The sequence below is a fragment of the Nothobranchius furzeri genome, chromosome 2 (genome assembly GCF_043380555.1).
Source record: "Nothobranchius furzeri strain GRZ-AD chromosome 2, NfurGRZ-RIMD1, whole genome shotgun sequence".
Classification (NCBI taxonomy): domain Eukaryota; kingdom Metazoa; phylum Chordata; class Actinopteri; order Cyprinodontiformes; family Nothobranchiidae; genus Nothobranchius; species Nothobranchius furzeri.
The window spans coordinates 101,190,591-101,204,682 of NC_091742.1; the positions used below are offsets into that span (position 1 = coordinate 101,190,591).

Genomic DNA, 14,092 nt, shown 5'->3' on the forward strand with positions numbered 1-14,092 from the left:
AAGATCAAGGGGTTCCTTGACAGGATAACACTTCCTAAATTATCAGACTGCCAAGTTACAGTCCTGGACTCGCCACTAACATCAGCTTAGCTCCAGGAAGCCCTTAAATCCATAACTAATAGGAAAGCTCCAGGTCCAGACGGGTTTCCAGCAGAGTTCTACAAAGAATTCTGGATCATTCTGGCTCCAATATTTTTCAGAATGGTGAGAGAAATCGAAGAGAGCGGCAGATTACAGCCAAACGTGAACTCAGCCAATATTAGTCTCTTGTTAAAACCAGGCAAAGACCCAGCATTTCCAACCAGCTATCGCCCAATTTCTCTTATTAATGTTGATCTCAAAATAATTTTTAAAGCCCTGGCAAAAAGATTAGAGAAGGTAACCCCCTTCATTATACACCCTGACCAAACTGGTTTCATTAAGGGTAGACAGTCATCCACAAACTCACGTAGATTACTTAATTTGATAGATTTCTCTTACAGTAGAAACATAGAAAGTAGTATTTTATCTCTAGATGCAGAAAAGGCTTTTGATAGAGTTAACTGGAAGTTCTTATTTGCAACTTTACATAAATTTGGTTTTGGGAACTTCTTCATAAACTGGCTACAAACATTATACAGTTCACCAACTGCACGTGTCAGGACGAACGACCAAATATCAGCTAGCTTCTATCTTCAGAGGGGGACCAGGCAGGGATGCCCACTCTCCCCCTCACTGTTTGCTATCTTTATCGAACCACTAGCGGCAGCAATTAGGCAAAAAACAGGCATTAAAGGGATAAAGTGTAAAGAAATGGAACATAAGATCAGTCTTTATGCAGATGATATTTTACTCTTTCTCCAGAATTCTCAATCCTTTCTCATTCAATAGAACTGATAAACTCTTTTTCAAAAGTTTCAGATTACTCTATAAACTGGTTAAAATCCACAGTTCTACCAATTAATTTCTCATTTGTCAATTTGCTTAATACACAATTGGAGTCAGGGAATATCACATACCTGGGAATTAATGTCTCTCCCAAGTTAGCAGATCTAACCAAACTAAACTACATCCCACTTTTAAAGAAAGTGGAAGATGATCTTGCAAGATGGAAATCCTTACCAATATCACTCATGGGGAGAGTTGCTACAATTAAAATGATGGTCTTACCCAGAATAAATTACTTATTCTCGATGATCCCAAACAAACCACCAGCTGACTGGTTTAGATCTCTGGACTCCTCAATCACTAAATTCCTTTAGCAGGATAAACCTCCACGAATTAGCTTAAAAACGCTTCAGAAGACCAAAGACAGAGGAGGACTGGATCTACCCAACTTTTATTATTATTTCTTAGCCAACAGGCTGCAATATATACCAAGATGGTTGCAAGGTGACCCACTAGATGAGTCTTGGTTAGACATAGAACAGACACTTTGCAATACGATAGAGCTTTCAGACTTACCATTTATTAGCTCAAATATAAGGAAACATGAAGGCTTCAAAATTATTAGTATCAGCACCTCTCTGACAGCATGGTGGGAGTATCTTAAAATGACAGAGTCTTCACTAGTACCATGCAGATGCACACCTATCTGGAATAATCCTGATATTTTGCAAAATAAAAAATGATGAACCTTCCGGACTGGAAACATAAAGGAATCCTATACCTGGAACATATATATGAGGGATTGGACTTAATCCCATTTAAAAGAATAGTCTCCCAATTTGGAATAGATAAGAATAGCTTTTTAGAATATCACCAAATTAAATCTGTAGTCAAACAAAAACTTTCAGCTCAATAAAATAGAATTACAAACACCACCAAGGGTATTAGACTTCTATAATCTCAAACCCCCAAACTACTGTCTAAAGTATATAGGACACTGTCCAAAATAGACGATAGAATAGCAATCCCTGTTGAAAAATGGAAGGTGGATCTATCAGTCAGCTTTGACCAGAACTTCTGGTCCCAAACTTGTTTAAAAACTTTTAAAATGATCAGACACCCCAATTTACGATTAATTCAGTACAAAAATCTACACAGAGTACACTATACAGGTCATCGGATGTTCAAGATGGGGTTTGTGTCGTCTGACACCTGTACACACTGCACAAACAACGTTCCTGACAATTATATTCATGCACTGTGGTCCTGTCCACCTGTCCAGGAATTTTGGGGTAGAGTATGTGAAGACCTGTCAAAGTCTCTGAAATGTCATATCCCAACTTCCCCCTCTCTTTGTTTACTGGGAAACCTGGATGATGTCCCGATTGAAACATCTTCGGCACACGTGGTTCTGACTGCCATACAGGTGCTGGCCAGTAAATTAGAATATCATCAAAAGGTTGAAAATATTTCAGTAATTCCATTCAAAATGTGAAACTTGTACATTATATTCATGCAATGCACACAGACCAATGTATTTCCAATGTTCATTACATTTAAATTTGATATTCATAAGTGACAACTAATGAAAACTCCAAATTTGGTATCTCAAAAAATTAGAATATTCTGAAAAGGCTGAATATAGAAGACACCTGCTGCCACTCTAATCAGCTGATTTACTCAAAACACCTGCAAAGGCCTTTAAAAGGTCCCTCAGTCTTGTTTTGAAGGCACCACAATCATGGGGAAGACTTCTGACTTAACAGCTGTCCAAAAGACAATCATTGACACCTTGCACAAGGAGGGCAAGACACAAAAGGTGATTGCTAAAGAAGCTGGCTGTTCGCAGAGCTCTGTGTCCAAGCACATTAACAGACAGGCGAAGGGACGGAAAAAATGTGGTAGAAAAAAGTGTACAAGCTCTAGGGATAACCGCACCCTGCAGAGAATTGTGACGACAAACCCATTCAAAAATGTGGGGGAGATCCACAAAGAGTGGACTGCAGCTGGAGTCAGCGCTTCAAGAACCACCACGAGGAGACTCATGAAAGACATGGGATTCAGGTGTCGCATTCCGTGTGTCAAGCCACTCTTGAACATGAAACAGCGCAAGAAGCGTCTCGCCTGGGCCAAGGACAAAAAGGACTGGACTGATGCTGAGTGGTCCAAAGTTATGTTTTCTGATGAAAGCAAGTTCTGCATTTCCTTTGGAAATCAAGGACCCAGAGTCTGGAGGAAGAGCGGAGAAGCACAGAATCCACGTTGCATGAGGTCCAGTGTAAAGTTTCCACCGTCAGTGATGGTGTGGGGTGCCATGTCATCTGCCGGTGTTGGCCCACTCTGTTTCCTGAGGTCCAGGGTCAATGCAGCCGTCTACCAGGAAGTTTTAGAGCACTTCATGCTTCCTGCTGCTGACCAACTTTATGGGGATGCAGACTTCACCTTTCAACAGGACTTGGCACCTGCACACAGTGCCAAAACCACCAGCACCTGGTTCAAGGACCATGGTATCCCTGTCCTTGATTGGCCCGCAAACTCGCCTGACCTTAACCCCATAGAAAATCTATGGGGTATTGTGAAGCGGAGGATGCAATACGCTAGACCCAACAATGCAGAGGAGCTGAAGACGACTATCAGAGCAACCTGGGCTCTCATAACACCTGAGCAGTGCCACAGACTGATCGAGTCCATGCCACGCCGCATTACTGCAGTTATTGAGGCAAAAGGAGCCCCGACTAAGTATTGAGTGCTATACATGCACATTCTTTTCATGTTCATTCTTTTCAGTTGGCCAACATTAGAGAAACAAACATTTTTTCATTGGCCTTTAGAATATTCTAATTTTCTGAGATACCAGATTTGATGTTTTCATTGGTTGTCACCTATAAATATCAAAATTAAACGTAATAAACATCGGAAATACATTGGTCTGTGTGCATTGCATGAATATTATGTACAAGTTTCACGTTTTGAATGGAATTACTGAAATATTTTCAACCTTTTGATGATATTCTAATTTACTGGCCAGCACCTGTATGCATCGCTAAGAAAACTATCCTCTTGAATTGGAAAAATAGAGAAACTCTTTGCATCAACCAGTATAGAAATCTTTTGTTAGATCATATTACACTTGATATAGCCACTGCTTCCACTTCAAATCAATCTCTCTGGGCTCCTTTGATCAGTTCCATCACATAGCGATGACAGGGGACCATTGATGTTGTCCTGCGGGATGATGTGTGTGAGGGGGTGGAGGGTCTGAGTTTGGAGTATCCGGACATTCCCTGGAGGTGGGTTCACTGGGGGTGTCTGGGACTGAGGGGCTGTTGCCCCCCTCTGGAGGTGCTTGGGTTGCCTTGGGGGGTGGTTTTGGCGGTTGTGAGTGGGGCCCCATGGAGGTCTTGGCAGTGGCCATGGGTCACTGCCCGGCAGCTGAGATGTAACTCAGTGAAATCCCCCTGAATCAGTGCTTTGACCAAAACAGTTTGGATTAGGGATTCACTGGCAATGCACGGGCCACCGCATGTTAGGGTTAATGTTAATGTATGCAGCTCTAACTGTGGCAGAGCTGAGGTCAAAGGCCTTGTCCGTGGACTGGAAACTGTAGTTTGAGCTAAACAATGTCTTCTGTAGAATGGTGTTGCCCTTTCGTCGAGATGGAACAGTAAGGTCATCACAGACCCAGACTCTCTTTCTTCAGCTCAAATGTCCTCGAGCCTGTCAGAGCAAAAGATGTGTGCGTCAACAACTTTGATGATGTTACAGCAACAGCCATGAAACCAGACGGGAGATTTGGGGTACTGGATCTTGACATCGTTGGAGGCTGGTCACAGCGTTGTGTGAACGGACCCAGGAGGGGTCTCAAACACCAGATGTTGTTTCCGTTGTTCCTCCCAACTGCTGCTATTTCCTCTTGTTCCATCAGATGCTGAGGGGTGGTTTCAGGGCAAAGTGCGATCCCCAACCATCAGCAGTGACATGGTGGATGGGCCCTGCAAGCTTAAGGCAGATCGTTTACTTATCTGCCGTCCTCGGCGAGCCCGCATGCGTTCCATCAGATAATGGTCAGTCGTAGTGGCCCTCTCAGCAGTATGCAGCAGTGGGAGGATAAGATGAGTGACCTTGATGCCTCAACTTGGTAGTATCACGTGCAACAGGACCCCAAACTCCTTGGTTCCACGGTCTGCGGTGAAAAAGCACAAAAGGGTCTGCAAGTTCACTGTAGCTTTTTGACATCTTCAGCAACAACCATTCAATATACAGTCCAGTTTGGACCCCAAATGGGGCCAAAATTCACCTGAAATTTACCATCGCAGTCCACTCAGTATCATCCTAAGCTGGAATCAACCCATATAATTATCAGCAAACTATACCGAAGTACATTCATCAATTCATGTTCCAGGTTGTATTAAACTACCCTACACCAGTAGTTTACGTAACCCAATAACTGGTTGATAAGACTCATTTAAAAAGAAGTTTTTAGGTTTATGAAAAAACCAAACACCATTCTGTAAAAACAGCAAGTCAAATTATTATGGCCAGATATCTCAACTTGGCAAAGAGTCTGCTCATGACAAGAGTCCAAGAAACAAAAACAAAATCTCAAATCAGGATGTGCTTAATAGTTTACGGATCAGGCGACTTAAAGTAAAAACAAATCATTTAAACAACAGTTACAGTAAAAGAAAAGATGAGAATACATCAATCCAGGAGTTAGAAAACCAAAACTGAATAAACTCAAACAACAGTAACTAATCATAACACAAAATCATTAGATTTGAAAAGACTGTTTCAGCAAAAGAAAAGAACAGAGCTTTAACAATTAACCCTAAGAAATCTATGTATAACAGGCTAAAACCACTGCATTTGCTTCAGGGTGAACCAAGCCCAAAATAACAAAGAAAAACCTAGCTCTCAATAACCCTTGAAGTACCATGTATCTGCCTGGCTTATTCAAAACAAGCAAAAGGTTAAACAGAAATGGCAGCTCACCCTTACTGTAGCAGTATTAAAACACAAGTTACACTAAGCAAAACATCCTTAATTAGAAGTTAGTTAAGGACATTAACGGTTAAATATAAAACCAAAACAACAAGGAAATCATTAAATCACTAAACAATAGTCACTATAAAAAGAAACGTCTTTCGTGCGAGAATGGCAAATACTCCACAAGCATGAAACACACTGTCAACCGATTGATAGAAAAAGGGTGCAATTAAATCAGGTACCCACTCTCCCTCTGCGTGGCATCCTGAGTCCAGTAAGCGAGAGCCGTAGGCAGAAGATCGCCTGCGGAGCTAAACAGATCTCTGGAGGCAATCTCCCACTGAAAAGCTCTGCTTTCCCCGTACGGGCCACCAAAATGTTGGGTAATTTCTAATATTGTTCTTATATTACCTCAAAGAAAGTCAGAACACACACAGAGGGATAAGATTCATAATTTGGTAAATTGTAAACAACCTTTAAAAAGACAACAAACTCTGCCAAGTGTGACACTTTGCAGAGGGTGAGCGAATCAAACATCAGACACGACGGCCATTTCCTCTCACACCGAGCCAAACCTTGTGAAGAGCTTTTATTGAACATACACACACCCACAAATTCCACAAACACCCTCTTTGGCCTCAGAAAACAAATAGCGTGAAACTCCCCGTCTGACTAGTTTGGCTTCAACTAATGGAACAAAACACCTCGAGCAGAAAGGAGTTACTGAAAACAGTCAGACGTATTTGGGTCAGTGCTTTTCCCAAAAACAGCTAAACATATTTGATGAGGGGAACTCTGCTTGATATTGAGCTTTTATCCAACATTAAACACTTCCACCAACGACATTCCATGCAATCACACACTTAGGGCCTTGGGAGTGAGCACATTCAATGGCAGATGGCAGGGGGGTTTCTCAGCCTCATCCCAAGTGCCGGTGCCCACTTCTAATTTTAAACTGCACTTAAGACACTGAGGGCTGTGGGTGCAAGTGGGGTGTTGTGGTGGCATCAGCTGGCATAGGCCAGATGATGCCCGCACTGCCCGCTCACCACAGCCATGGAATACACCTCATCAACACTCACTAACACCATATTTGAGCAGGCAGAGGGAGACTAGGGGTCTTAGCACACTGTTGTCGCTTGGCTTCCTGGGGCTGGAGGCTAGGAGGGAGATCCGGCCGTCTGGTTGGGGTCGGGGGTGGTGGGTTGCTGTGCTCAGCGTTGGGCGGGGCAGCCTGCTCATCAGCACCCCAGCAGAAAGGGTCGAACTCTGGGAACCAGTACTGGTTGTACACCATGTGCAGTAGTACCGGGACCAGAGTGAATAGGGTGTGTATGGGGAGCATGAGTGGGTGTCTGGCATGCCTTTTTGTAAGTCTTTGGTTGTATGTGTGTGTGTGAGCATGAGGGAGGGAGTGTCTGACTGTGTTTGTGTATGACTGTATATGTCATGTGGGGCCTTTGACTCCTCCCCTCTCCTGGGACATCTTTTCTTTTGATCTGATTGGCTTAATGAACTGACCTGTATTGGAATGTTTATCATGTGAAGGGCATTGAGACGACTCTTGTCGTGATTTGGCGCTTTAGAAATAAACTTGACTTGTGTGAATACAAAGTTACAGCGCTTAGTAATTCACATAATGTGTTTCCAACAGGTGTTCAACCGATGGTGCTGGTTAAAGAAGCTCCTGAAGAACAGAGTGCTAGTGAGGACCAGCAGGACCCAGAACACTTCCACATAAAGGAGGAACAGGACGAACTTAGGACCAATCAGGAGACTGATGCTGCCAGGTTTCCATTCACTGTAGATACTATAAAGAGTGAGGATGATGAAGAGAAACCTCTATTCTCACAGCTTCATCAGCAGCAATTGGAGGACAGAGATGTTCCAACCAGCAGCTCAGCTGACCAGAAGACAGCAGAAACTAGAAAGTACTCAAATCTTTTCCCTCATGAACAGACATCTGATTCTTCAGAGACGGAAGTTAGTAGAGATGATGAAGAGGATGATGATGTGAACATAGACTCTGAGCTGTCTGACACTGGAGACAGAGTCAATGACTGCAACAAGAGCAGGTCTTCTGAGTCAGATGTTAAGTCTGTCAACAAATCCTTTAGCTGCCCTGAGTGTGCTAAACTATTTCTCCACAAGAGTTCTCTCCAGAAACACGTCGGGAAAGGACTAAAATCATATTGTTGTGATGACTGTGGAAAAAGATTTCGGGGAATATCAGGTTTAAACAGTCACATGAGAGTCCACACCAGAGATAAGCCTTTTGCCTGTGAACTCTGTAGACAAAGGTTTAGTCGAAAGACTAATTTAAAAAGTCACATGAAAGTCCACACTGGAGAGAAGCCTTTTGCCTGTGAACTCTGTGGACAAAGGTTTAGTCGAAAGGCAAGTTTAAACAATCATATGATAGTCCACACCGGAGATAAGCCTTTTGCCTGTGAGCTCTGTAGACAAAGGTTTAGTCGAAAGACTAATTTAAAAAGTCACATGAAAGTCCACACCGGAGATAAGCCTTTTGCCTGTGATTTCTGTGAACAAAGATTTAGTCATAAGGCACATTTAAACAGGCACATGAGAGTCCACACCGGAGAGAAGCCTTTTGCTTGTGAACTCTGTGGACAAAGATTTAACCAAAAGGCACATTTAAACAGTCACATGAGAGTCCACACCGGAGAGAAGCCTTTTGATTGTGGGCTCTGTGAACAAAGATTTAATCAAAAGGCACATTTAAACAGTCACATGAGAGTCCACACCGGAGAGAAGCCTTTTGCTTGTGGGCTCTGTGAACAAAGATTTAATCGAAAGACTCACTTAAGCAGTCACATGACAGTCCACACCGGAGAGAAGCCTTTTGCTTGTGGGCTCTGTGAACAAACATTTAATCGAAAGACTAATTTAAACAGACACATGAGAGTCCACACAGGACAGAAGCCTTTTGCTTGTGAGCTTTGTGAACAAAGATTTAGCCAAAAGGCACTTTTAAACAGTCACATGACAGTCCATACAGGTCAGAAGCTTTATGTCTGTGAACTCTGTGAACAGAGTTTTAGCAGTAAGGCAAGTTTAAACAGGCACATGAGAGTCCACACCGGAGAGAAGCCTTTTGCTTGTGAGCTCTGTGGACAAAAATTTAGTCATAAGGCAAATTTAAAGAGACATGTGACAGTTCACAAAGAACAGAAGCTTTTTGCTTGTGAGCTCTGTGGAAAAAGATTTAGCCAAAATTCAAGTTTAAACCGTCATATGAGAATCCACACAGGGCAGAAACCTTTTGCCTGTGAAGTCTGTGGACAAAGATTTAGTTGTAAGGCAAATTTAAACAGTCACTTGAGAGTCCACACAGGGCAGAAACCTTTTGCTTGTGAGCTCTGTGGACAAAGATTTAGCCATAAGACAAGTTTAAACATTCATATGAGAATCCACACAGGACAAAAGCCTTTTGCTTGTGAGCTCTGTGGACAAAGATTTAGCCATAAGACAAATTTAAACAGTCATATGAGAGTCCACACAGGACAAAAGCCTTTTGCCTGTGAACTCTGTGAACAAAGATTTAGCCAAAAAACAAATTTAAATAGTCACATGAGTGTCCACACAGGACAGAAGCCTTTTGCCTGTGAACTTTGTGGACAAAAATTTGGTTTTAAAACCAATCTAAACCGTCATGTTAGAGTCCACACAGGAAATAATAATTTTGACTGTTAGCTACGTAAAGATTTAGCTGAAAAATAATTTGAAACCATCCCATTAAGGTAGTTTGCCAGGAACACTACTCAGAATAACTCGGGCGGATGCAGCTCGGCCCGACCACTGTTCCTAAGGGCACGGTTCAGTATTTTCTCTCTACTTTCTACCTTATTTTTAGTCCCTTCTCCGTTGAGGTACTTAGCAAGACTGAGTCAGGCCGACATTGTGATTCTGGCCACTGATTGGCTAGGGGGTGAAGTCACTGGTTGCTCCGGAGTTTTTTGCCTTCTGTTTCGCTGCCTGCAGCCATTTTTTGGTTCAGAATCTGACAAATAGCCATTAAACTGAGCAAAATGTCCAGCAACACCATCGTTTTTCTGCTGAGTTGTTTCTGTGGAGCATGCAAGTTACCTTACACTAATCAGGGGAACCATGCTCTCAGAGGCAATGATCACATATTCAGTCTTTTCAGAGTTTAACTGGAGGAAGTTCTCTTGTAGCCAGGTGGTGATAGCTGATAGACACTCTAGTAATTCAGTTTATAGAAGTCAGATTCCATAAAGCAGCAGTACAGCTGAATATCATCTGCATATAGGTGATGAGAGACATTACGAAAAGAATCAATTATCTGTCCAAGAAGGTGTATGTACAGTAGAAACAACAGTGGACTCAGTGGTTTCCTTTAAAAAGCAGGTGAATACTGACTCGTTCAAGCTGGCTTTTGCGTGACCTTTGTCACCCTCTCCTTTTTCTGCCTTTCCCCGTGATCCACTGATTTCCCTCTTTCCTATTCATTTCTCTCTCCCTTTCCTTACATTATTATTTTTTATCACAATTTCTATATTTTTTCCTCTAAATTTTAACATTTTTTTTCTTTTTTATTTCATTCAAAATAAAAACAAACAACATAAACAATAAGAAATGCACAACAAAAATCAAATTTGAATGAAAAGGAGCAGAATGAAGAAAAACATCTTATAATTTCTGCCCCCTTTTCCAGTAGAAATAATCAATTTATATATAATTACCATTTGTCAGACACACACACAGATTCATTTTAAACTTTTTCCTGTTCTTAATTCCAGAGCGATCATGATCATTGATTTAATTTACATTTTCATAATTATTTAGTACACTCAATTTGGTACATTTTTTGAATATATTAAATGACAGAGTTTTTTTAATTTCCCTTTTAAGGTTATTCCATAATTTAACACCATTTACAGATATATTCCATTCCTTAATTTTAGTTCTAAATCTAGGTTTTGTAAACACATCAGTTTCTTTCAGCATGTAATTACTAGTTCTCAAATATCCCGATTGTTTGTTGGCAGAGTACCTAAATTAGCTTTATACATGGTTTGTAAGATTTTCCAGTCTTTTAAATTTGTTTTATTAAGATTCAGTGTCAATCTATTTATATCAAACCAGTTTTTAATTTTAATCAGTTCATCATTTATCACTTTAGCCACCTCCTCAATATTTGATCCTGAGTAAAACAGTGTTGTATCACATGGACGTCACTAGGATTGAGATATGGGGGGGCTTAGCCCCAGGAGCTTGACCTTGAACATTTTTTTCACACCCTGCAAAAACTTTGTCAATTAATTCATTATCTGAAGAACATTTAACAAAACCTATTATTCTGTCACTTTCTTTTCCTTTCCTACCTTTGTGCATTTTCTCTCTTCTTTTTATAAAAAAAAATAACACTTAATCCGTTCATTAGTGGGGTCTATGTTGAAGAAAGATTTTATATAAGTCCATTAAAAATTAGATATGTTATATTTCCAAATAAAGCTATTCATTTCAATCTACTGCACTTAACATGGGGAAATGTTGCAGTCATTTGTTTAATTACAACTTGCTTAATTATAAATGTTACTGAAATATGACAAAGAACAAATGAATAATTGTCAAACTTTTATTCTGCCAAATGAGTGTGCAGTTGACAGTTTTATAATATGAATAACACTGCTATGATGTGGAATAAAGGAGTATGTAATTAGCAATTACAAGACAAAATAACAGTATATATAAAAATTAGGGCTGGGACTTGATTAAAATTTTTAATCTAATTAATTAGAGGCTTTGTAATTAATTAATCTAAATTAATCACATTTTAATCGTTCAGGAAAATGTGCTCTCAAAGCAAAACTTAATTAAAATTATGAGACAGAGAATTAAACATTAGACATAGTTATTACTGTAAAACTAAAGCTTTTAATAAAAAATGCATTTTAATTAATCAAATGTCACTGTGTGATATGAAACAAAACCCAAATCAACTAAAATTTATAATTACAAATAGAAAACACCTGCAAAGGGTTCCTGAGCCTTTAAATAGTCTCTCTGCCTAGTTGAATGACTGAAATAAATTTGACTTTGCACCAGATTCTAATTTTTCCAGTTTCACTTGTTTGTATAATTGGGAGTTTTTATTAGCATTTCTACTCATAATGTAGTAAAAACACATAAATAATAATCCTTCAAAATGACAGTAGAACAGGCAAAAATATGACCTAGAACTTAAATGTACTAACTTTTAACACCAGAGCAGGCGTGGCATATTCTGAGAATGATCAGGAACATTAACTGGTTCCAGTTGGATGACTGGAGGATGATGGGAAGATAAAAGATCATGGCGAGGAAATAATGATCTGACGAACAGGTGAGCGGACCTACATGGGAAGTCCTGATGTCACATTAAGAAGGGGATGCTGCAGACCCGCAGATTCACGCCTGCAGCAGCGAATCTGGTGCTATCTCCAGCCTGATCACAACTTTCTCGTTCCTCGCTGCCCCTGATACACTTAAGCATCCGCCCCTTAGCTGATGACAGCTTCAACACACCTCGATGCTTAATGATAGTAATGCATGTGATGATGTTTAGACAGAGACTCGTCTCAGAAACGTATAACTCCCCGACAGAATTGTTTAGAAAATCATAAGAAAAGTTTCAGAGTGTTTCTGTTTTAACGTAAACTTCTGTTTTCAACTTTAAGACACATTGTTTGTGATTGTTTACAGAGTAGTGAGAACACGGAGCGTTCTCCCAGCGGCAGCCAGGTGCCTCTCGTTTGTCTGACTACTTTCATAAACTACTGTTAGGGCACAGAATTATTCTGTCTGGTGCTTTCAGCGCTGCACAGATGTTACGTAAATGTTAAAAATATAGCTTACCGCAACTTTTGTAAAGTTTCCTGTGCCACCGGGCGGGCAGCTGCAGCAGAGACGATCTCTGAAAAATGTCCGCGACACGGACTCCGTTGTTGTCTGGAAGTTTTTTTTTTTTTTCAAGTTAAGAAAAGAGGCGGACGGGTTTCCTAAACCCTGCATCAGTCCAAGCAAGGCAACTTCTTTCCGTTTTTATTCCGTTAGTAGCCATTAGCGCTGTGCATTGTTGTGTGCGTCAGTGATATTCAGTCTACGAGGAAGTCGTGCAATGACAAAGCCCCCCTAAAACGGACCTAACGACGTCAGCGTTGTATCATCTGCAAATAGAATGGTACCGAGTGTCTTGGATACATTTACCAAGTCGTTAATAAACAAAATGAACTGTTTTGGTCCGAGGACCGACCCTTGTGGCACTCCACAATTAAATTCACATCATTTTGATTAATGGTCCTTTATCTGAACAAACTTTCATTTTTTCTAAATAAGTTTGAACCCATTGATGAGCCACACCTCTTATTCCATACTGACTTAATTTTCGAAGTAACCTTGAGTGATCATTGACGTCAAAAGCTTTTTTCAAATCAATGAAAACACTAACAAAGTCATTTTTATTGTCAATTGCTGTTGATATTTTTTCCGTTAATTCCATTATTTCCATTGCTGTGGAATGTTTAGTTCTAAACCCGTATTGTTCATTTTTAAAATATTATTTTTTTCGATAAATTTATCCAACCTTGATACAAATACTTTTTCCAATATTTTAGAAAACTCTGGAAACAGTGACACCGGCCTGTAATTGTTGAAACTATGTTTATCACCACTCTTATACTAAGGAAGGACTTTCGCTGTTTTCATTGCATCAGGAAAATTTCCAGTAGAAAGTGATCGATTACAAATGTAAGTGAATGGTTCAATGACAGATTCTATGATGGTTTTAACAGTTATCATGTCCAGGTCCTGATAATCGGTTGATCGTTTGTTTCCACAGTTTTTTTTACAATGTTTCGTATCTCTTCTTTATCTACTTTGTCAAGGACAATACTATTGACAGTACTAATCAATGTGGTCAATTTATCTTCTATTATTGGTTTGTTCTCCATCAAACTCCTACCTACATTTACAAAAGAAAATAATTAAACTCATCAGTGATTTCTTTATCGTCATAAATATCTTTTTTGTCCTTGACAAAGTTATTTGGAATACTGGATTTTGTTTTCTCTCTATTAGTCACTGTTTATTATTCCCCGAGTAGCGTTTGTGTTATTTTATTAAATCAAATGAAAATGGCAGACGAAGATACAGCCACAACAGTTGGTAGTTTGTTTTTAACAGAAAATCATGTAGTACTTAAGCAACTACTTTGATG

At 40.1% G+C, this 14,092-nt stretch overlaps 1 protein-coding gene across 3 annotated transcripts in view; it reads left to right on the plus strand.

The window, feature by feature from the left end:
* Positions 1–9,913, plus strand: part of LOC107374486 (zinc finger protein 271-like) — a 56,518-nt gene extending 46,605 nt beyond the window's left edge. For all 3 annotated transcript variants that reach the window (XM_070548475.1, XM_054738750.2, XM_070548476.1), the window contains one exon: positions 7,508–9,913. In XM_070548475.1, coding sequence (XP_070404576.1) covers positions 7,508–9,567 — 2,060 coding nt within the window. In that variant the 3' untranslated portion in view covers positions 9,568–9,913. The remainder of the gene's footprint in view (positions 1–7,507) is intronic.
* Positions 9,914–14,092: the final 4,179 nt, after the last annotated feature.